At 44.4% G+C, this 24,056-nt stretch overlaps 4 protein-coding genes across 4 annotated transcripts; 2 read left to right on the forward strand and 2 right to left on the reverse strand.

The window, feature by feature from the left end:
• Positions 1-1,225: 1,225 nt before the first annotated feature.
• phax (phosphorylated adaptor for RNA export) lies at positions 1,226-2,858 on the reverse strand. The gene is made up of 2 exons (XM_069713183.1): positions 2,751-2,858; positions 1,226-2,543 (listed from the first exon to the last, which is right to left on the reverse strand). The coding sequence occupies exon 2, from the start codon at positions 2,534-2,536 to the stop codon at positions 1,325-1,327; it is 1,212 nt and encodes a 403-aa protein (XP_069569284.1). The 5' UTR covers positions 2,537-2,543; positions 2,751-2,858; the 3' UTR covers positions 1,226-1,324.
• A 389-nt stretch (positions 2,859-3,247) lies between these two features.
• pmpcb (peptidase, mitochondrial processing subunit beta) lies at positions 3,248-8,815 on the forward strand. Its single transcript, XM_069713174.1, has 13 exons — positions 3,248-3,357; positions 3,671-3,808; positions 4,203-4,289; positions 4,617-4,746; positions 5,290-5,488; positions 5,604-5,683; positions 5,911-6,023; positions 6,110-6,253; positions 6,591-6,751; positions 6,873-6,958; positions 7,032-7,120; positions 7,559-7,634; positions 8,250-8,815. The coding sequence occupies exons 1-13, from the start codon at positions 3,274-3,276 to the stop codon at positions 8,312-8,314; spliced, it is 1,452 nt and encodes a 483-aa protein (XP_069569275.1). The 5' UTR covers positions 3,248-3,273; the 3' UTR covers positions 8,315-8,815.
• Positions 8,374-19,533, reverse strand: dnajc2 (DnaJ (Hsp40) homolog, subfamily C, member 2). Its single transcript, XM_069713161.1, has 16 exons — positions 19,340-19,533; positions 16,821-17,011; positions 15,547-15,622; positions 15,356-15,454; positions 14,185-14,407; positions 14,001-14,066; positions 13,803-13,894; positions 13,499-13,620; positions 13,047-13,196; positions 12,836-12,924; positions 12,006-12,075; positions 11,713-11,894; positions 11,362-11,462; positions 10,222-10,332; positions 8,821-8,981; positions 8,374-8,532 (listed from the first exon to the last, which is right to left on the reverse strand). The coding sequence occupies exons 1-16, from the start codon at positions 19,392-19,394 to the stop codon at positions 8,464-8,466; spliced, it is 1,857 nt and encodes a 618-aa protein (XP_069569262.1). The 5' UTR covers positions 19,395-19,533; the 3' UTR covers positions 8,374-8,463.
• Positions 19,534-19,766: 233 nt separating this feature from the next.
• Positions 19,767-24,052, forward strand: psmc2 (proteasome 26S subunit, ATPase 2). Its single transcript, XM_069713181.1, has 12 exons — positions 19,767-19,930; positions 20,243-20,280; positions 20,432-20,513; positions 20,667-20,766; positions 21,102-21,233; positions 21,341-21,413; positions 21,525-21,620; positions 21,751-21,915; positions 22,017-22,104; positions 22,394-22,596; positions 22,674-22,770; positions 23,751-24,052. Exons 1-12 carry the CDS (start codon positions 19,861-19,863, stop codon positions 23,906-23,908), a joined length of 1,302 nt encoding a protein of 433 aa, XP_069569282.1. The 5' UTR covers positions 19,767-19,860; the 3' UTR covers positions 23,909-24,052.
• Positions 24,053-24,056: the final 4 nt, after the last annotated feature.

The following is a 24,056-nucleotide window of genomic DNA, read 5'->3' on the forward strand; positions in this document are numbered from 1 at the left end:
TTTCTCAGCCTGAAGAAAGAAAACCGCCCTCGTGTCAACTTCACACTGACGCCACAAACATAAACAAACCTTTGCTGCCATCCGCTTGCTGTGTCTGGTAAATGCAATGAGAAATAATTAGAAGTGCAGGTCTGCCATTCCTGCCATTAGGTGGGATGTAATCACCTCTGCCACAAAGGTTATGTTTTCAGTTGTTGTTTTGTTTTTTTGGGGCGGGGGGGGTTGGTCCACTTGTCTGTTTATCTGCAGGCCTGGTTTTCATGAAAGTTGGTGGGGTCAAATCATTATTCTACTAAAACAAATTGAGTTTTCTTCTCGTTTCTACGGTTGAATGTTTCAGCTTCACTGAGCAGACGGATGTGGGTGCAGTTTAAACTAGACGGCTGTTTTCGCAACAATCTGCTGAAGCGGTTCAGTTTCTCTGCTTTAAGACGTTAACAGATTTCTAATTCATGTGCAAAATCTGCGTGTTGTAACCTTTACACACTTCATTTCATTATGTATTAAGAGTTACTTTTGTATTCATGCAAGTGTAGTATTCATGTAATTTGCCTTGGTTTAATTCATTGGTCAATCTAGCTTTTATCGTACAGCCCGTTTGTATATATAATGTTTGTATTCCTTCAACCATAACCTTTTTCCAGTGCAGATTTTCTCAAATATACGTTTAACTACTTTTTGTAATGCCCTGCATCCTTTTCTGTACTTTTGTCAAATCAAAAGGTTGCCTGTCCTTGTAGGAAATGGTCTGTCTGCCATCTAGTGGAAAGACTACTGCACTACAAAATCTGTCCAACAATATTCTTGCCTTTAGGTTTTTTTCCTTTCCATTTACACAAAACAGAATTGTTATGAATCTCCAGCCAATAATTCAGCCTTACAGCATGCTGGGGCTGAATCTGTATCACAATGCTTAAGAACACAAACAGCCTCTAATCATATTTTTATTATAGAAAGCAACATTAAGGCGCAGTTTACAAATCTGAGTCACTCTTATATCATTTCCCAGATACAGTCACAGGGATGAATTTAATAAATCAAGACTGTATTATCTCAATGAAAATTACTACAAAGGTTGCTGTAATTGAAAATCAGATGAGTTTTTGTTCAGTCAGTTTGATTTAGAAGGCAAAAAAAAACATTTGAATCACAGATGCTGAAACCAGCGAAGTCATGCTGTACAAAAAAAAAGACAATATTTTTGACAAGATTAAAAAAAAAACAAAAAAAAAACAATTAGAGGATTGTTCGCCACAGTGTGACTCTGGAGTCATTGCTTTAACAGGGCTTTCAGTGTTTCATTGACATCTCAGACCAGATTCTCTCAGAAGACCTCCAGGTCTGCAGAGTTGTAGACCACCGGTGTCTCCTCAGTGCCCACAGCAGCCTCCCCCTGACCCTCCTCTTCCTCTTCTTCTGCAGCCTCCTCCAGCGACTCCAAGGCCTCATTGGTGTCACTAGCGAAAGTTTCCCTGGAGACGTCGTCGTGCTCCTGCAGATTTAGCGTGCCGATGGCCTGCTTCATCTTCTTGGCCACCACGTGCCGCCTCCTCTTCTGGGCAGCCTTTTTGCTCTTCAGGTCTTTCCGTTGTTCTTCGAAGAATATCTTCCTGACCTGGGCCTTGGGGATGCTGGGTGTGTTCTTCAGCAGGTTCAGATACACCCCGCCCGGCGTCCGTCGCCTGCTGCCGTCCAAGGTGTACACACCTCCGCTCTCCTCCAGCGTGGCGGTCTCTCCGAGAAGTTCGATGGCTTTTTGCTTCCCAACAATTTGAACAACTCGCTCTATCAGCTCTTTTTTCGGCTCTTGCAGCCTGTGCGCAATCTCATCTATCACCTTATCATCGGGGTCGTCCTCTGTGATCTCATACCGGCCCTTGATGTCCATCTCAGCGACGGGCCCCAGTCTCTCTTTAGCTGACCTCTTCCTCTTTGCGTCTCCTCCTGCTCTCTCCTCGGACTCCTGGTCCTTCATGCCCTCCTCAGCATCAGGCATGCTCACGTCTCCTTCTTCCTTGGACCGTTTCTCATTCTCCCTCTCCTTCTCCATTATCTTACGGGCTAGGACAAAGTTATAAGTCTCCACGTTTCTGCTGGCCATGCTAACACCTTCCATTCCGAATACGCCGATCTCTGCAGTTACAGCATCCTGACACTGCTCCTGGACCACAGAGCCCCAAATGTTGTTCACCTTGCGGCCACCCCGGGCACCAGGGGCGGCCACGGGGGTCGGCCTGAACCGGGCGTTGCATTCAGGCGGCTGCGGGTCGTTGGACACTTTCTGGCGCTTCCGGCGCCAAACATCCGCCTCTTCTTCCGACGAATCCGGGTCACTGTCGCTGGACTCCGCCGTCCTGCCGGTGCTGCGGTAGGCGGCGGATGGGAGCTCGGCAGCGACTCTACTCTGGAAGGACTGGCCGCGGAAAGCTGGAGGAGCTCGAAGTCGAGCTTTTGCTTGTGCGGCGGCCCCCACCTCAGGATCCGAGCCGGACCCGGAGATCTCTCCATCTTCCATTAGATGTCCGCCATCCGCCATTTCTTGTCTGGAAGACACACCGGAGACAGAAGCTCAGATAACCGCTGAACTCCACACCATTAGCAGCTAACGAGCCAGCTGAACTTTAATATTAAACTAGCAGAGACCCAAACAAACTCTGGACTAAAAAAATACCCTCAAATGTCTGGAAGCAGCAGCCGGCTCTCTGCTCTGCATGCGACGATATTTAATGCTGCTCCGTTTTTCCACTTACTGTGACCAAGAAGTTGACAAATGGACCAACTTGAGACCCTCTGAAGAAAAGCTAAGCTAAACCGACACTTCCGCCTTGTAACTGTGAGACCCTTTCAAAATAAATGCAACAATGGACATCGTAAACTCACAGTCACCGGTTAGTCACTCTTTCATCGGCACTGGAGATACTACAAATCTTTGTTTACAACCCAGTCACCTCCTTTTGAAGTATTACAAATGTTTTTCCGCTTTTCACGGACCTGTGTAACAGTTTGTCAGTCGATAATAAATATTATATATCATCCCCTTCGAGGCCAGTGGAAACATCTTTCATAGATTTTTGCTTCTCATTTCCGCATTTTTCTGTTGCCATAAAAACGTCTCGAGGTCTGTATGAGTGTTTTTTTTTTTTTTATTGTGGACATTAAGCTTTTGTTTCAGTCCTCCGGTTTTTATTCTGTTAAAACAAAATCATCACTTCTTTTTCCGGCGGATGTTACGTCATAAAAAACGGCACCTGCGAAGTGTTCGAAGTAAACAATATGGCGGCGTCCTTACAACACCTCACATCTGCGGGGAGATATCTCCTTCAAAGACGTTTACTGAAGACAAACTCTTTGAGCAGGGTAAGAATAATGTGTTTAAAATAATATTCTGAACTCAGAACTTCCTCGACAGTTCCTTGACAGTCAGCAGTGCTCCGTTTAACGAAGGAAAACCTCGCAGCGCGGCTCTCTGTTATTGCTAACAGTTAGCTACCAGCCGCGCCATGCTCGGTTATTCTAAGATGAATGTGTAAAGTCGTGTTTGACGTTTAGTCCACGTCGTGCAAGAAAGCTACCGGCGACGTGGTTCGGTTCGTTACAGCGGGCGGATAACGGCTGACGTCATCGCCGTCATTACGAAGCGTCATCATGACTGGCTGTCCTCCTCGTGCAGCTCTCAGCTGGTCCACGCAGACTGTTGACGTCTCAGGCTGCTCACCAGGTGGCGCTCAACGTCCCGGAAACAAAGGTGACCACTCTGGAAAACGGACTCCGGGTGGCCTCAGAGGACGCTGGGCTCACCACCTGCACGGTGACTACACACACACACACACACACACACACACACACACACACACACACACACACACACACACACACACACACACACACACAGAGAGAGTTTTTGTATTGTTGTTTTGTGAGAAACATGATTGGTGTAAGGCATTGGGCTCACCAGAGTTTCTATCAGTCAGGACCAACTCCTCCCTGCTAGTCAACAACTCAAAGGTTGTTTTTTAGTGTCTAAATCATTTATTTCCATTTCAGCTTCACAGTTCAGTGTCTCAATCACAAAAGGGCACCTGTCCTCAGGAGTTTATTTTAGGTTCAGGTGCAGCAGCATTGTATGTATATACAGTATGTATATATATATATGTGTGTGTGTATGTGTGAGTCTCTGAATATGAACCACTGCCTTCTTCCAGGTGGGCCTCTGGATAGACGCCGGCAGTCGCTATGAGAATGAGAGAAATAACGGCACGGCACACTTCCTGGAACACATGGCATTTAAGGTGAGATGGTTACAGCACTGCAACGTTTTTATCTCTGTTGGATGGATTTACCGGCCCAATGTCTGTTAATTACTCATGAAAAATTATGAAGGAAATAGTTGAACGCATGTGGATCTAAAGTCACACGGACACGGTGGAATCTTTCAGCTGGTTCAATGAATAAATAGTTAAGGAAATGTAATTATTCATAATTTAGGAAAATAAATAATGTGACTTGTCATTAATAATGTAAAACGTTGTCTCTCTCTCTCTTTCTGTGTGTGTGTGTGTGTGTGTGTGTGTGTGTGTGTGTGTGTGTGTGTGTGTGTGTGTGTGTGTGTGTGACAGGGCACCAGGAAGCGCTCTCAGCTGGATCTGGAGTTGGAGATTGAGAACATGGGGTCTCACCTTAACGCCTACACGTCCCGGGAGCAGACTGTGTACTACGCCAAAGCTTTCTCTAAAGACCTTCCTCGAGGTAGACAGCCAGACGAGCTGAATGTTACAGTGACATTGGGCCACGTTGAGATGTAGTCATGACAACGATGAAGATGTAATTGGTGCAATTTCTTTGCAGTAATGTGCACACCGGATTTGATCCTGAAAGAGACTGCTGCTTTCTGGAGTCACCGCTTTGTCCTCGTTTTCCTAATAATCTGAACAAATCCTCATTTTCAAATTTATCTTCATAGACCAGAATGCAGTGCAGTAAAATAAAATGTCTTCACTTATGTCATCTAGCTTTAACCACTGAAGGCTTTGAAAAGAAGTTTAGTTTTAAACAAGGTGGCTTCTATTTGTTACAACGTAGTTTTGTGAAAATGAAATCAATCATTTGATGTCATTATCAAGTTTTTAAACCCGAGATGAGACCGCTGGTCTCACTTCCCACTTAAATAAGATCTTAAAAACATAACATAATCTGATGAACATGGAGGAGTTCGCACGCCATCTAAAAAAACACCTAGAATCTGTGAAACGTAACAACATCATGAAATGTTGTCTGTTTTCTGTCCGGCAGCTGTGGAGATCCTCGCCGACATCATCCAGAACAGCACGCTGGGCGAGGCGGAGATCGAGAGGGAGCGAGGGGTGATCCTGAGAGAGATGCAGGAAGTGGAGACCAATCTGCAGGAAGTGGTCTTTGATTACCTGCACGCGACAGCGTACCAGGCCACGGCGCTGGGCAGGACCATCCTGGGCCCCACCGAGAACATCAAGTAAGACCAAACACGCACGCCTGTGCTGGGTTCCAGTCCGGCCGCTCGGCCCGCAGACGTGCCGGCCGCCTTCCTTTCACGCGTCGACTCAGCTGTGTGTGTGTTTGTGATGCAGGACGATCAACCGAGGAGACCTGGTCGAGTACATCACCACCCACTACAAAGGACCCAGGATCGTGCTGGCTGCTGCTGGAGGTCAGAGCTGTTTGTCTCCTCACATGTTACATTAATGAGGTGAAATGTTATTATCAGCATGTGGTGATACATATTTTTAGATTTAAGACTAATTCAAATAAGTTGACGTGGCTGTTCTTCGTGAACTCGCACCAAAACCTTAGTTCTGAATTCACAGCGGGGGGTCGGGGGGGTCAGTTAGAGGTCGTTTTGACCTTCAGGACTCTCTGTGGTCTGTTTCCGATCAGGCGTTTGCCAAGACGAGCTCATCGATTTGGCCAAGTATCACTTTGGAAAACTCCCCGGCAGATATCAAGGTGACGCCCCAGCGCTTCCCGCATGCCACTTCACAGGAAGTGAGGTAAGGAAGAAGTCTTGACACACGCGATCACAACATGACGTGTTCGGAGTTGCTTTCCGTGAGGTATTTACAACTTTCCATTTCAGATCCGTGTGCGTGACGACAAAATGCCTCTGGCTCATATCGCCATCGCCGTGGAGGCGGTCGGGTGGTCTCACCCCGACACCATCCCCCTCATGGTGGCCAACACGCTTATTGGAAACTGGGACCGCTCGTTCGGCGGAGGCGTGGTGAGTGCTGAAGAAAGCTGCTGATTCGGCATAAATGTAGACACCTCGAGTTTCTACGTACGTCTTCTAGCAGGCAGCTCTTCTGACCGCTGCAGTGAGTGATGTCACTCTGCGCTGCTTCTTTTGACACTACCTGTCAATGTCTTGTATTAAAGCTCTTAAACGTCCTAGATAATGTACTCGCTGGCTTCTTAACCGAAACCTAATGATTTACTTGGAAAAAGTCTGAACCCTCGAACAACCCCGTGAAGTTGAAAGTACCAGTTAATTACGCCGTGTTCCTCCGTGTCCCCCGTCTCACGCCGTCTCTTGTCGGATCGCGTCCTTCGCGAGCCAGAATCTGTCCAGTAAACTGGCTCAGATGGCCTGTCAGGGAAACCTGTGCCACAGCTTCCAGTCCTTCAACACCTGCTACACCGACACGGGCCTGTGGGGGCTCTACATGGTGTGTGAGCCCGGCACCATCAACGACATGATGCACTTCACTCAGATGGAGTGGTGAGTCCACGCACACGCACAGTAGAAACCTTTACACCACAAAAAGCTGGATTCATGCAGCTTAATACTTTAGTGTATATAAATACAACATTATTAAATTGAATTCCATGCGTGTTGTCAGGATGTCTCTTTGTACGAGCGTGACGGAGAGCGAGGTGGCTCGAGCCAAGAATCTGCTGAAGACCAACATGCTGCTGCATCTTGACGGTAAGGCAGCATGACAAGAGACGCACGTGTTCATCTGCTCTGTGGTGTCAACACGTTGATCTGCCGTCTCCAGGATCCACCCCCATCTGCGAGGACATTGGCAGGCAGATGTTGTGCTACAGTCGCAGGATCCCTCTGCACGAGCTGGAGGCCCGGATTGACGTAAGTGGAATCGGTGCCGCGTTTGGTAATAAAAAAAATAAATAAATAAGAATTGAGAAACGTAAACCTCTTAGACACGAAGACCGCAGACAGACGGTTATCTAATGAACATGTCAGAACTACGGCTACACGGGCGACTGCTGACATGCTCATATCAACTTAAAAGACAACATGGCTGTTTGTTTCTGCTGCCCCCAAATGGCCAAAATGAGTTACAGCACATTTAGCATCAAACTGGTTTCCAGTTCGGACACCAACGTTCAGTTTTAACGTTAAGTACATCGTAAAAAATTAGTAAATTCCCTTTTCATGGGTCGGCTTTCTTTGCTCCAAGTGATCAAGCTTTTCTCATCGGAGGGTAAGAGGACTCAGAATAAAGGTGTAAAAGTGGGAGAATTGTGGTGGAGAACCGTCTAATAATGTGTAATGTGTCCACAGGCCATCGACGCAAACACCATCAAGGACGTTTGCACCAAGTACATCTACAACAGAGCGCCGGCCGTCGCAGCAGTCGGTATGTTGCTGCTTTTTGTCGTGACGCATAGAGAAAGGTGATTTTAGTGCAGTTTGTAGCAGGCAGACCTGCGAGACGAGGACACTTATCATACTACCTTGTATGTAGTGGCTGAACATCCTTAAACACATGGAGGTGGAAAAGGTCAAACTGCAGCTTTTATGACATTGTGTCACTTTGGGAGGCTGAAAGTCCTGCAGCTGATCACACAAACACAATCTATTCAGTCCTTTCACAACATGTTCTGTCTCTTATGTCCAAATTATCATCAGTTGTCTTTTAACTATCTTTGATCCTCTGCAAAGACATTTTTTTTGTTTTTTCCATTCTCTATTTGCATTTTGACACACGTCATCCTTTTAACTGTTTTTGTATCAGAGAATTGTTAACAGAACTATAAAACAATATTTGGCCACAAGCTGAATGTTATTTGACTCAGATTCCTACTGTACATGTAGGTTCATTAGTTTTTATATTAATGTAGAATATATAAATGCTTTAATCTGGCCTCACTTTGACTACAGTGATAAAACTGATGTCCAGACCACCAGAAATCAAACTCCTGTTGGAAGTAATTAGCAGCGGCATTAAATCCAAGTTGTTTTTGTGTGTCAGGTCCGATTGAACAGCTGCCAGACTACAACCAGATCCGCAGCGGGATGTTCTGGATGAGAAGCTGAGCAGAACCGCTGAGGAACCAGCAGACGTACAGCACGGAAACAAACACAATAATGAAGTCTTGTTTTCCTCCTTTACTTTTTTATTATAAAATAAAGACCAACACAATAATGTTAAAATAACAGATACTATTATCCTTTTGTGGTTCTCGTCATTTTTTACTCTTGGCTGCCACTTGTTCCTGAGCAGCTTTCTTGGCTTTAACCATCTCCACCAGTTCCTGCCAGAGAAACAGAGAAAGATGTCAGACCGCCAGAAGGATTCTGGGTTCAGTATCATTTAGTGTTGTTTAGGTTTCTTTGCTTTATACCGAGGTGTTTCCTATTTATTTTACTCTTATTACAGTTGGACAAAAAACTGCAAATACTACAACTGTTAAGAGAATACTGCAGTACTGTTGTATCAGGGCAATCATGTTTGATAGAAGTACCTAATAAACTGACTGTACAAATATTTCTGTTAGCTGGAGAAAGCACTTACAATAAAGACCCGGAGCCCATGAACCTACCTTGTACCTCTTCATACAGTCCTTCTTATTCCTCCCGGGGACAGCAGCTGCGATCTTCTCCCAGCGCTCGGGTGTGCTCACTGGGTACGTCTTCAGGGCTTGTTCCAGGAGTTTCTGTTCCTCTGTGGTCCAGGCGGCAGCGTTGCCATCACTACCAGAGGCTGAGGGACCGCACCGACACAATTACATTAACTACGCAAAACAAGCCCTTAATGATACTGTTGTTTGAGCAGCAGTGAATCCCACTTCCAGGATGCAGCTCAGAGCTTTAGCAGCTGACTGGCGTCACTGAGGAGTTTTAAAATGAACTCCGGTTCAGCTGAACTGTCTGAGCCACCTGTCAGAGAGCAGGCGTGTTTGATGGCTTCCCAGCATGCTCTGGGGCAGTGGAAGCATTACTGTGATCGGAATGGTGTTCTGATGTCTCTCCTGTTGCACAATAATCAATACAAGGGAATGATTATCACAAAAGATGCTGAGTCCACGATTATTGAGATCTTTGACAATCATCTGTTGACAAGATGCAACACTGACGTGAGAATCGCAGTAGAAACCACCTCTGCTAAGACTGCATGACGTAGTATCAGTATATTATCTGCGGTAGATTTGGGTCAGCAGCTGTGCTGCTTTGGACAAAGTCAGCACCACCTCAAATAAAAGACTCCTCAATGAAATGACAAGTTTATGTACAGTTAGAATATTTTTACCACTTTACTCCGATTCAGAACTGAAGCCAGCAGACTTCCTTCTACAAAAACAGTTTCTGGTCCACCGCTGCTTCATCTGGGTAGCTTGTTTGTGTTATTGTCCCGTTTCAGTTCAGATCCATTTAAAACACTAAATCCCCAAAAAGTCACAATAACACAAAGCAGCACCTGCTGTGTTCTGTGAGGTAAAATGACTGTTTCTGTCAGATCAGTCTGGCTTTGAAGAGAACAAAATATAACGGCTTCAGTTGCCTGTTGGAGAGGATCGTCTGATGGCAAAGTAAGATGCTGAAAATGTTACCAAACACCTGCATTTTTCTCTCAGGTGGGCCTTTTTTTTTTAAGCTTTGGTGGTACAGCTGATCCCTTCTCCAAACTGGACACGTGCCGAGTCCATCTACTGCAAACGTACAGCGACCACCACACAACATCTTACTACACTAAACCCCTTTCAGAGGACGTGACGGTGACCCAGAAAACGTTGGTTTAAAATCGATCCATATCCTTAAACTGCAGCCGAGTTCGTGACAGAGCAACACTGAATGCTGCGCAGTCGCAACCAAGCACAGAAGTGTAAATGTGATTTATTTACCGTTTGATGCTGCAGCTGTAAAAGTGACCTGGCTGAGAGCAGAGATCAAGAATGAAGCTGCTGACTCTACGTGGAGGTTATCAGGAGGTGAACAAGACGTACCATCAAATCTCTCTGAGGGCACTGCGTTGTCTATGGTGGGCGCCACGGAAGCGTGTTCCTTCTTGAACTTCTCAAAGGCTTTTCTGTTTATCTCGTCTTTCTGTAATGGATCTGAGGGCAAGAACAGGAACAGGAACAACACATATTAGTCTGGAAAAATCCATTGACAGTCGGAAATTGGTTCACAGCAAAAATAAAGTAAGAGTTAAAGTCAAGCTGGAACTGGCCGAGAGATTTTAATCATATTTACAATCCTTCACAGGTTTTCCAGGTCTGGAAATAATGTTATATTTGCTTTAAAGCAATATTGTTCCCACAGTATTGTATCATTATTACCAATATTTACATCAGTGTTAGCAGTGATGTTTATTGTAACCTGACATGTAGCAGACCAGAGAGAAGTCCACATTATGGTCTGGACTCACATTAAAGGTGTGATGAGTAAAAGTTAAGCTCCAGCTTCAATCTAACTTTTGAATGTTAAGAGTCACTTTAGCATCCAGTCAGGCTCTCAGAGTTTTGGCAGTTTGGTCTGCTTATTTTTCCTTTGCCATTAGTTTTTTTTGTTTTTGTTTGTTTTTATAGCTGATAACTAATGTTTAATTCTATGGAGCCGGTTGCTGATTGACAAAAATCAGCCTGCAGGACGCTCTGATGTGTACCCGACACCCGGAGACTGACTTCAGCAATACGGAGACGTTTCTAGTGGTGGAAAGAAACATTAACGTGTTGCTTCCGTTTCGCCATCACGGTGTTTAAATCATTCGCTCCAACAAGGTCAGAACAGCTACTTTCCTCTGCGGAGGGCAGACGGGACACTTCAGTCGTTCACCGTCATGTCTTGAGATTCAGGGTGGGATTATGAGGCAGGATGACGGGGCTAGCTGGTTAGCATGCTAACCTCTTTAGATGCCTCTATAACACACTTGCGTGTCGTTGACATGACGTCAACACGGCTATTTCTTCTCCAGATGAGTTTAGGTCATTTTTGGAAGATGTAAAACTTTTTTTTTTTTTACATCTTCCGTATTGCACCTTTAACTGGCAGCAGTGGCTTCACAAGTCCTGAGCTGCAACAGTGTTCGTTTAACCAAGACTGCTAAACGGAGTGAATCTGACGGCCTTCATACGAGAGCTCACCGAGTCGCTGGAGGTTCTTGGCTTTGTTGATGACGTCTTTGGCGTTTCTCTTCATGCCGCTGGTTGAGTGCAAGTTCATGTAGTTGGCAATAACTTCCCATCTGGAAGAACAAAAGGGAAATAATGTCTTTTAATAGTTTAACTTTTCAACAAACAAAGCAGGGCTGTTTGATTATTCCTATTAAAAGATCACAGTCTCTTTGAAAATGACAATGTTGGAAGAATATTTCTGATAATGAGTGTAGCAGGCGACGTTTTGTCGCAGCACACGTCGCCACATCATCCAGCCTGATGAAGACTCTGATGAAGGTCACAGCCCTCTTTCTAACCGCTGTAACTGCGAGTGGCTACCTGGCGTTGGTTCCGGCGGGGAACAGGTTGACGGCTTTGATGAGCAGCTGGAGGTCTTCCTCGTTCCAGCCCTTCCCCCCCGCTCCTCCTCCTCCGCTGGCCTGATCGGCGCTGCGGGCCGCCTGCCGGGCCTGGACCTCGGCCTCCTTCTCCCTCTGCAGCTGGACGTTCACCTCCAGCACCTGAGAAACAACAACATGTTTATGCCTCTGGAGAGAAATGTACACAACTCGTTTCAGGTGTTTGTGCATCTCCTGGATCACATATAAAGGAAACCTGAAACGTCCTTTTACCTGCTTCTCCACCGCTACCTTGCTCTCCTCTTTAGAGCCCGCGGCCAGGATTTCATTGAGGGACTGCAGACTGGAAACAGACAACAGAAACACGGTCACACATCCCACAGCTCTGTTTCCAAAAGCACTACAAGACAAAGAGGATCTCAGCTCATGTACTCGCACCGAGATCTCAGAGTGTTTTCACACCTCTCGTTCAAATCATTTCATCCACAACAAGAAAGGAAAGAAAATGATAGAGTTTCATTTTAATCCCGAACTGCTTCATATTCATACTGACTTTCTATAAACAATGTCAATGATCATCGTCATCGTCAGCACCCACATGAGAAAATCTACTTCTGGTGACTGGCAGCAGATCAGTGTTCACATTAAAGCTTCTGATGTGTTTATTTATGTTCTCCGGTGGCAGTTTCATTTTCATTAAGACTGCAAATCAATCATGTTATGAAAAATGACAAACGCGTAGATACCTGATGAAAAAGAGGCTGATTACTGTGGGATCATTGATTGTTTCTTCTTTTTTTAAATGGACTTAGTCACCTGGCAAAATCCAGGATACCAACACACCAGGCTGCAGTTCAAACTGCCTCCGACTGACGGACTGATCAGGCTCAAGTCTCTGCACTTCGTTGACATGACTTCTCTGAACAATTTAAAAGCAGCAGATAGATTCATTAGTATTTTAGATGTTGAATTTATGCTGAAATCACACATTTACTTGCACAAAATACCATTTGAACCCCGTCAGTCTCTTCAGCAGCCGACTGACACCGCTCTGTTTTAAGGATTCAAATTCCTGCGAGACATAATCTAGTAGTTTACTGTACCTTGCGAGTTCCAGCCGGTCACACAGTTTCTCCACTTCCTCCATCATTTTCACACTGTCCGCTTCATCGTCGGCAAAGTAATTCCAGTTCTGTGGATAAAGCAAAGACAGAAAATATGAACGAAAAGCGATTAAAGCCAACACGCATCTCAAAAAAAATACTTTTTCTTGATACTACATCGCTGTTGAACAGCCAAAATGGGAGTCTTGACCTTGCAGGTGGTCCGGAGCTTCTGCCTCTCCTTCTTGATGGCCTTCTTCTGGATCTCCTTCTCCTTCTTGGCCTGCTGGGCCGCCTGCTTGGCCTCCCCTTCCTCCTTCTCCTTCGCCAAACGAACCGCCTCCAGCTCTGCCTGTCGGGCCTGACGGACGCACAGAAAACGGACGGGTGAACATTTGCCAAATGAATGCGACTTGAAAGAAAGTGGCTACCTGAAGGTAAACGGGCAAACTTTGTGGAACTGCTCTCTTTTCAAACATGAACACACACACTGTAGTTTATTTTGACTCAATCCCACAAACATCGCTGCTGCGAGAAACGAACAATCGTGCCACATCTAATAAAAATTCTATCAAGGGTTTCCCCGAGATGCGTTTAGAAGGATTGATCGGATGAAAACATATTGCCGTCCGTCTTTACATGGTCCGTGTTCAGACCACTTACTCTCTCCTTCTCTTCCTGCTCTCTCTTTTTGGCTTCAGCTTTAGCTTTCTTCTCAGACTCCTTCCTGGCTTTTTCTTCTTCTTTGAATTTCTTTATTCTAGGGTCGCAGCTGTAGGCCGTATCTGCAGTGAAAGCAAAACAAAAACAGTCAGTTGCATTCATATTCAGAAGGGACTTCCTCTGATTGGTGGACCGTGTACTGCATGATTGATTGGAGTTTTTTCAATTCCATTTTCAGGCGTTGTGATCATGTTCAGGTGTTTAATGAAATGCTGCAGTGCGTGTTGGCTCTGTGAGACTGTACCAACTAGTGTTCGTATTCTGTTCATCTCCTCCTTCTTCCTCTGAGCTCTGGAGGCTCGATTCTGCTTTTCGATCCACCTTCTCTCATCTCGACTGCCGGGAAAACAAAGTCAAACACGTGCATCAGACGCTAAACGTTACCCAACACGGGACCGGAAATACTTTTCAGTACAGTGGACAGCAGTGATATTCAGCTCACCATTCAGCCTTTTCCTTTTCCTCTTCGTCTAAGTAGGAGAATTCCCTCCAGGAGTCAAAGTTGTACCTTTAACAGTAAAAATGACAGTTTAACAATTTGTCTTGTCTTTTTTTTTTTTTTTTTTTTTTATCTCAAATGAACGTCCCTTAATTTGAGGCAAATAAAAAGAAAAAACACGTCTTACCAAAAAGAGTAAAAATTATCCACTTCTTCAAAAGACGACTCCATGGTTCCGAGTTTGGGGACGTGCTTTTTGGAAGACCATCTGGCATTTCTCTCAAAAATGGGAGTAAACACCTCGAAAAAGTTTTCCTTGCCTTCGCTCTTAGAAGGCGTGGCGTTGTCGAAGGTGGGGTCCACGCTGTCGAAGGCTCTCCTCTTCACCGGGTCGGACAGGATCTCTATAGCTGAGGTTCAAACAAACACACGGAGATAAGTGTGACCTTCAGTTCAGGACATTCTAGAAATAAAGCTAATGTTCATAACAATCAGTGCCGGTGGTATACCGGTTAATCCGCTTTTAATTCATGCCTGATATTCATTTTTCATACATCTGCTGTCAAGACCTCAAGCTCCATCCCGGCACCATTTTGCCATGTTAAGCGCTACAGTGCACCGTGATGAATAAAATGAGAGGAGACTCCTATTAAATGGATAACTTTCTCATCAACAGTTATAACAACAATTAATAACCCACAACTAACTCTCTTTAACGACAACAGTTTGTGACACATAAGCAACTTGTAACGCCTAATAATTGAACATTCGCAAAACCGCACTGCTGAACAGCATGCTGGGTAAACTGGCTAGAGGAGGATAACCGTGTGTTAACGGCCGAGAGGCTCCGTCAGGAGAGGACATTCAAGGACATTCAAGGACAGAGATGGAGAATGAACAAAGAGAGACCGGAGATGCAGCAGAGCTTTTTGTCTGCTGTTTGGAAGTTTTAAGACATCTGTCAAAAACCAAAAGAAGTTAGTGATTCAGTTTCCTGCACTCGGACCGAAAACAGTTGTTTCCCCCATGACGTTACATGTGTGATGAATTAAAATAAGTCTTTAAAATATTATTTTTTAAATATGTTCAAGATCAAGGAAGAAAATAACAATTCAGACTTATTTATTAAAGTATGCAATATATATGATGAGATCCAAATGTCATCATAGTCACTGTACTCCTAATAGAATAATAGGCCACTATAAACCTATAACTATAAAGCCCAACTCATGAAAAGTAAATAAATATGAAAAATAAAACACTCATAAATCACAAAACCCTGAGAATCTTATGAAAATGATGTTAATTTTGGGTCACACCGGCCAGCTCTGATGATAATGATCCGCAGCTCTATGTACCTTTAGTTATACAGGTGAAATAGTCGTTGTCTCCTTCTACAATCTGCTCTCCGGCAGCTTTCCTTTTGTCGGGGTGATGCTTCAACACGATCAATTTGTCTGTAGAGAAAGAGTCGAGAACATGATGACGCCGACAGATCACATCAAACCACGGAGATTATTCATGAGGGCGGAGGAGGAGGAACACTCACGGGCAGCTTTGATCTGTTTCTGTGTGGCTTTGTACCTCAGGTGTGGGAGCCCGAGGACGGCATAGTGATCTTGATTCTGATACGTTCAGGGGGGGAAATAAGAAACGTTGAAGTGTAGTAGATCTTTGATGCGACTACACAACAGAAAAATCATCAAAAGACGAACGGCGTGTAATAGAGGAAGCTACACTAACACTCTAAAAGGTTTGAGACCGTGTGCGGAGTCCTTCAGGGGTCACTACTCCGTCCTCAGTCTCTACAAACGGCCTCTTGGCCGCATGATGCATAAACAGAAGATACGCCACCATTAATAAGCTGATGACGCTCAGTTCTACATGTCCTCGTCTTCCTGGAAACTTTCCCTCCGTCAACTCTCTGGCTGACTTTGTTATATACATACAAACGTGGACATCAGGCCTTCGACAGCAGGAAGCGTGCTCTTGTTTAGCCTCTTTTCCTCAGATAAATATCACTTTATGAAACATGTTAACATGAAGCTGCTCAGTTGTACATCAGTGCATTCATACATATGGCTGTTTTTAAAACACCTTGATGGCTCTTTAACAAGAAAGTAGCATCAGATTAGCTCTGCTGTCAGATATGAGAAGTTCCATCAAACCATCTGCAGCTGAATGTCAGAAGCAGAAGACTCAGTGTTTCATTCACGCTCTGTTTTAACTAACATGCCTAACTCCATAAAGGCTTTTAAAACATCTCCTCTCTCTGCAGCACATTTTCTTTGCTGTGATCAGTTTTTCACCTCAAGGTTTCTTCCACGCTGTGCAGGTGGAACACTGTTTTATCTACACAACTGTTTTATCTACACAACTGTTTACCCTCATTCACGCCATCTGACTGCACAAAGTCTGACTGATACAGCTGGTAACACTTATCAATAATATTTAATTAATATTACTGACTGTGTATATCCTAGAAACTCTAATATTACAGTCCGGCAATAAATCCTTCCTTCGCGAGCGTTCTGTTTTTTCAGGAGGAAGGAAGAATTGTATTTGCTTGTCCAACAACACAAGAATGAGCAGCGTAACATGAAGCACCTTGTTTTTTTTTGTGCCGACATGTTTCTTTTCGCTACAGTAATCTGCTTTATGGAGGACAGGAGAGTGACGGAGAAGGTAAAAACTGAAACTGCTGTTAAAATGGCTTAAAAGAAGAAGAAAAAAAACGCCAAATAAGGACATTTCCTGCCTCAGTCAGACTGCTGTGTGACGTGAACAACGTGACGTTTGATGAGCGTTTCAGGAACTTCTTACCTTCCAGTCTTTCGGGTCGAGCGTTCGGAGGATGGAATACTCCTCCAGCTGAAACTCCTCGTCCTCCGACTCCTCGGAGGACTCCTCCTCTTCCTCCAGCTCCTGGAACGAGGTCGACGCATTCCTGTTTCTCCTCTTCAGGAAGGCCTCGAACCATCGGCCCACCGGCTCCACCTGCACCTGTACAGAGGCTGCGTGGCGACCGAGACGGGAGGAAGACAACAAACACTGTTCCTCAGGTAGTTTGGACAAGAATATTGAAACACAGCCTGTGTGATACAGGATGTTTGAAGTCACTATTGATATTTACGGTTGTTCTTTTTGTTTTTTTAAATCAGATATTAGTTGAAAAAATCCTTTGTAAATTAAACCCGTATTTTTAACAAGGATCCCTTTTATTTTTTATTTTTTTTAAGAGTTATGCCTTTAATATGAACTATTTTGTTACAGTGTAAATAGAAATGATGGACATACTATGTAAATTTAAGAGTTCTTTTCTAAACCACCTGAAATGTATGCAGCCAAATTAGTACTATGATTTCTTGTTATGCATCTGCCAACTTTCATATATATCTGGAACAAGTTATCAAACGTCTTGGTACCAAGAAAAAAAAAAAAAAAAAAGAGGTCAACCCTTTGAAGGTTTCTGCACGCGCCTGTCAAGTTGTCTAAAGCTACGATCAGATCTTTCTCTCTGTAACAATTATGTCCAAACACATTCAAGCTATTTTAACACACAAATCAGTGCAGTGTTCTCACCCATAGTTAGTTCGCCATTTCTAAATTTCAAAATGTAGGTCAAAAACTACTCGAGCCCCCAGAACCTCGGCTGATGACAGAAACCAAACAGCTCTTCACAAGAAGCCTCTGATGTCGTGGACGGTGCTTCACAAGAAAATATATATATATATATATATTTGAAGACTTTCCATCAACAATTGTTGATTTGCAAAAAAAACTCTAAAAAGGCTACAAAGTCTTCTGAAAGAGTTTTTTTTTTTTTTTTTAGATGTTCAGCAGTCCACATTTCAACAAACTCTTTGTGAATAAAGAAGATTTTGTTTTTTGGCTACTTTCACTAGAAAATGAAACCCGGCTGAGAGAAGCACGACAGAACGCACAAGGAGACAAAATGAGCAGCATGAGGCAGCATTTCCCCACGTTTATCAAGGTGTCTCAAAGGATAACGTCAGGCTGGCTGGTCGGGTGACGCAGCAGGAGAAAGATCCTGAACGTGGAAGCTCATTTACAACAGAATGACTTTGAAGGAACGGTCCAATCAGAAGTCAGATATTAATCCAATTGAGGATCTAAAAGAGCCGCTGACGGCAGAAATGTGAAGAATCTGGCTGAGCTAAAGCGGTTCTGATGGACGAAAAGCTCCAAAAGTCTTCCTGAACGTTGTGCCGGTCTGATCTGCAGCCAACAGAAACACCCATTGAGGTTGATGTCACCACTTATTGAATCGAAGAGTTCACCTACTTTTACCACAGACATATTTGTGTTTATTTTTATTTTTTTTGCGCGTGTCTTAGACTAATATCAGATCACATTTTGACCAGTAAATGCAGAAAACCCACGTAATTCCAAAGGGTTGACATACTTGCTCTTGTCCGCGTATATTAGCTGGACATCACGCAAACCTTTAGCAAAATGCAGACTCCCATACAACAGAGTTATAGCAGCATTTCAATTAAGAGACGTTTTGTAATTGATCAATTTCCACTAAAGCTACAAGCACTCAGTTCTCTGCTGGTTTTAGATGAATTATAAAGTATTTGTTCATTTGCCTTCAGGGGGCTCAAGAGTTCTTAAAGCTCGCACCCTTAAACATCTGTGTGCACTTCTGCATTTTGTAGGATACACGACAGGTCACACACAGGCCAAAGGATCTGTTTCCTTTGGGTTTGTTAGACATAATAACGGCATATTTTACATCTGTTGCTTCATTGTATTTGATCGAGATGGCACTTTTTGACGTGTCTTAAGAAGGTGACGTGTTAAATGTCCTTCTTTACTCTGACACACATCAAAGTAAAAGGTATATTAGGTAGCAAAAGATTAAAACTGCCAATTATCTGCAAACTGTAGCAAAACTAGCAGAATTAAAACAGGTAAGTCGTATCATGGTTCAGTTTAAATGTTTAAAACTCACGCCTGGTTTCACCTTCATTGGAAACAATGATCGGTAACAGCCTGGTAATGAGCGGAGACAAAAGGCCATCAAATGCCAAATGAGCGTGTTAATGTCAAGAACTTCCAGGTCGCTCATGACAGCAGCTCCAATAAATCAGTGCAGCCATGAGGGGCAGCAGCTCGGTCACATTATGCAACACAGTCAACAGCATTTGGACTAAAACAGAAAGGAAGCAAAGCTTTGAAAGTAAAGGATTCTTTCACGCTTCAAATTAGCTGATAATATTACCTTGGTGCTTCCTGGCTAATCAATGTAGCAACAGTAAATATCTACCATCGGTAGCTTAGCCAGCTACCTTCCTTTGGCCTCTTTCAGTACTCACCGGCGGCGGCTTTAAAAACAACCGTTTCATCACCGTCCAACGCTTCTAACAACATCTTAGAAAAACGGGCTACACGAACATCCAGGTGCCTAAATTCTCAAGGGACAGCTTTCTGAAGTGCTCCAGTTCGTGGCCCGCTCATAGACACACCACATGGGCCTCCCTTCACAAGCCCCACTCCGACAACGAGCTCTGCTGTCTCATAGGCAACCACTCCGTGCTGTCACGATGGCTCCTGTTTAAAGGTTCCGGATTGGCCTTGGTTTTTTTTTTTTTTTTTTTGTGCGATAGCCTGAAACCCAGCCACGGTAACACGGTTAATTATATAGTCATTAATATTTAAGAAGGACAAATATTATTATTACTTGACAAAAATATTTTAAAGGCGGTACATCCTTAATATAGCTCCGACTTGTACTTCCGGTGAATGGCGCATCGCGGCGGAAACCCAAAGCTGCTGTGTAATTGTACAGTTTAGCGGCTCAGTTTCTCGGTGGCACGTTTTCTTCCCTAAACTAAATATGCCGGACTATTTGGGAGACGACCAACGGAAGACTAAGGAAGAGGAGAAGGATGACGGCCCTATCAGAGGTATATATTATATGTAACAGGGTTGTTTAAGAATCATATTTCTTTGCTTAAGGGGAAACGTCGCCATTAGCTCGCTACTCGGCTAACGTTAGCTCGGCTCGTTAAACAAACGGTCCCGGTTTCACCGCTCGCTCAGATAACTGCTCTAATTTAGTAACCGTAACTTTCAATGTGCTCATTGTTAAAACCGTTCATGTAAATCCTTTGGCCGACGTTGGGTAACACCGCGCCGCTCCGTGCGACAACAACGCAGCGGCGGCGGCGGCCCACCGGAGTGTAAACTCACTTGTGTTGTTTCCGCCTCCATCACAGCTCTGGACGAAGGAGACATCGCTCTGCTCAAAACATATGTAAGTAGAGCCTCTGGACACGTGTGTGTGTGTGTGTGTGTGTGTGTGTGTGTGTGTGTGTGTGTGTGTGTGTGTGTGTGTGTCGATATGGGGGGGGGGGGTATAATAACTTATAAGTTAATTAAATTGGCTGCTTGCTGTTTCTCGCCAGGGTCAAAGCACCTACTCCAGACAGATCAAACAAGTGGAAGATGACATTCAGCAGCTGCTCAAAAAGATCAACGAGCTGACAGGTCGGTGATCAAACCAGAAATAGACTTCTACCACAATAGGCAGCGGGGAAATGGGTTTCCGTTTCTAGGGTTTCCTCAGTAAAACCCATGTTTTCAGATGCTGGGTTGTGCTTGAAGTGGTGTTGTGTTTTTCTTTCTTTCTTTATTTGACAGGCATTAAGGAGTCAGACACAGGCCTGGCTCCACCTGCACTCTGGGATCTGGCTGCTGACAAACAGACTCTGCAGAGTGAGCAGCCACTGCAGGTAGCAAGGTAAAGCAAGCTATATTATACCGTTGAAACGGTATTATTTTGGCAAAAAGTGTAGATATGACTGTTTTTGCTTCTTGTATCTTCTGGCTTTTCTTCCTGATGTTATAGGTGAATTTACTATGTATTAAAAGATGTTTAAATGTTTGCATTAAAACAGATTTGGCTCTTTCCTTCTAGATTCATTTGAAAATCTCTCGTAACATCCACCCTTTGTGAAAATAGTGTCAAATCTATGTGACCTCACAAAATTACAATATTCTGCCATGATAGTTGCTCCCCTCTTATGTACAATATATCCAATGTGTAGTTTCAAATGTATATTTTTTTTCTAACAGATGCACAAAGATCATCAATGCAGACTCTGAGGATCCCAAATACATTATCAATGTCAAGCAGTTTGCCAAATTTGTGGTGGACCTGAGCGACCAGGTGGCTCCGACTGACATCGAGGAGGGAATGAGAGTTGGGTGAGGCCGACGTATTATTTGAAATGTCACATATCTGTAAAAGTGTTATTTATTTGAAATACCCGGTGACACGGTCCACTCAGTTTAGTGTCCTCTGTGTTTTCCAGAGTGGACAGGAACAAGTACCAGATCCACATTCCTCTCCCTCCGAAGATCGACCCCACTGTCACTATGATGCAGGTTTGAATCTCTCATAAACACAAAGTACAACTGGATCTAGTTCGTTGAGCTTAATAACAAATGTTATCTGTCTTTGAGTATTGACTCTTTTGTCCACACGTCGTGCTGTAGGTGGAGGAGAAGCCTGATGTGACCTACAGTGATGTTGGTGGCTGTAAGGAGCAGATTGAGAAGCTGAGAGAAGTGGTTGAGACTCCGCTGCTCCATGTGAGTGTTCACAAACGCTCCCAACATCCACGTCACCGTTACCTTTTCCTTCCTAGAACAGCGAGGCATGAATGAAGCCGTTCCTCTCTGCCCTGTGGAAGATCACTTGTCTTTTTCCTCTTCTCACCAGCCCGAGAGGTTCGTCAATCTGGGTATTGAGCCTCCTAAAGGAGTGCTGCTGTTTGGGCCCCCTGGTACCGGAAAGACGCTGTGCGCCCGCGCCGTGGCCAACCGAACAGACGCCTGCTTCATCAGAGTCATCGGCTCAGAGCTGGTGCAGAAATATGTGGGAGAGGTGAGCTCAGCAGTCAAACGAACAGCGGCTGTTTAGATTGTGTGTTGATTACTTAAAAAAACAATTAACGTCCCTTTTTCTGTTCTTGTCTTTGTTCACAGGGAGCGAGGATGGTGCGTGAGCTGTTCGAGATGGCCAGGACTAAAAAGGCCTGTCTGATCTTCTTTGATGAAATTGATGCCATCGGGGGTAAAGTTCGCTCCACTCTCCTGTGTTATTTACAGAACGTGTGTTGTGATCACTTTTTTAAAAGTGGCTAAAATAGTGCTCACAACATCAAGAGAACTGAGACATTTATTTGTAAATATTCATCTAATTTTTGCAGGTTTTGGTGCAACATTCTTTCTCTATGGACAGTTTCTGCCTGGTGTCTTTTCACGAAAATACTGGCTGTTTTTTGTTGTTGTTGTTGTTGTTAAGATACCAAACCCCTCTTTAAGATTATGAGTATGACCATATAACCCTTGGAACCTGTTAGGTGCTCGTTTTGATGACGGTGCCGGTGGAGACAACGAGGTGCAGAGGACCATGCTGGAGCTCATCAACCAGCTGGACGGCTTCGACCCTCGAGGCAACATCAAAGTGCTGATGGCCACCAACCGACCGGACACTCTGGACCCGGCGCTGATGAGACCTGGACGTCTGGACAGGAAGATTGAGTTCAGCCTGCCTGACCTGGAGGTATATTCTCTAAAAATAGCTACATGCATGCGTGTTTACTCTTTTGTGACCTCACCTCCGTTTGTTGTGTGTTGCAGGGCCGCACTCACATCTTCAAGATCCACGCGCGCTCTATGAGTGTGGAGAGAGATATTCGCTTTGAGCTGTTGGCTCGTCTCTGCCCCAACAGCACAGGTGAGACTCGCACAGCAGCAGTCAATCCCTCCGTTCTGTCGCCCGTCTTTGTGCTTGTAGTGCTGCTGATTTATTAACTGACTCAGTTAGTCTGGAGGCGAGTTCAAATTTGCCCTCAGTTTGGTTTTCACCAGTGTAGCGCTGCTGTGTGGCCACAAGGGGGCAGTATGACATTCTGTCATCCGCCAATGAAAACCACATCTGTCCAAAGTGCTGCTTTCATTAACTCATGAATATGTTTTGGAAATACGGTTTTCTCAGGCCAGTAATGATGAGTCAGGGGAAATCATGAGTACTGTCTGAACTCCACTTGCTTTTCCCACTGCAGATAGTACCCCTTAATGCAGGCGGGTACTGTATCAACATCACATGAAACTGCGTTGACGTCATCTTTAATAAGACACACACTCGCTGAATCCTTTTGTTGGCAGCCACAAGCTCCCTATTGAACACAGGATGTTTTACAGGTGTCCTTTAAACAAGTGTTCGGAATTAAAAAGTTGTCGCTTGGCTTGTTAAAAACGTGGGTCTGTGCAGGATGTCTCGTCTTGCGCACAGTGATGCGGTGATTACGACCTTTTTTTTCTGACCAATCAGTGGCCTGCAGTTTTCCTGTCATCTTTTAGTATCGATTCAGCTCGCTTTGATCCTCGACGAAGGTGATACGACAGAATCAGGTTCTGTCAACAACTTTTGCCAAATGGAAAAACAAAAAAAACCTGAGAGTCAAGCTGAACCGGTACCAGCAGAAGGGACTTAAGAGTTGTTCTGCATTTAACGGTTTATATTTCAGCCATGAAAAGTACAACATAGTTTTTTAGATCAATATCTTGAAAACAAATGCAGTTTAACCCGTTTAGTGGGACTGAAGTCTCGATCTGAAGACCACGTTACACACAAACGGCTCAAAAGTCTGCGTGTCCTTTCCTGTTCATCCTGAAAGCCTCTGCAAGCAGAATCTGATGTGTGTTTTCCTCCAGGTGCTGAGATCCGCAGTGTGTGCACAGAGGCGGGAATGTTCGCCATCAGAGCTCGCAGGAAGATCGCTACAGAGAAAGACTTCCTGGAGGCCGTTAACAAGGTCATCAAGTCCTACGCCAAGTTCAGCGCCACCCCCAGATACATGACCTACAACTGAGAGTGTGTGTGTGTGTGTGTGTGTGTGTGCGCGTGAAAAATAGTTTCCTGTTTGGCTTTTTGCTGTCAAAAGAAACAGGAGTCCAAAAAAATATTGCCCTTTTGTTGTCATTCTTGTTCACTTACAAATAAAGTTTATTCCAGACTTG

The sequence above is a fragment of the Brachyistius frenatus genome, unplaced genomic scaffold, assembly GCF_029030835.1.
Source record: "Brachyistius frenatus isolate BFR_SWC_R1_liver_20210118 unplaced genomic scaffold, ASM2903083v1 Contig_116, whole genome shotgun sequence".
NCBI classification, from domain to species: Eukaryota; Metazoa; Chordata; class Actinopteri; family Embiotocidae; genus Brachyistius; species Brachyistius frenatus.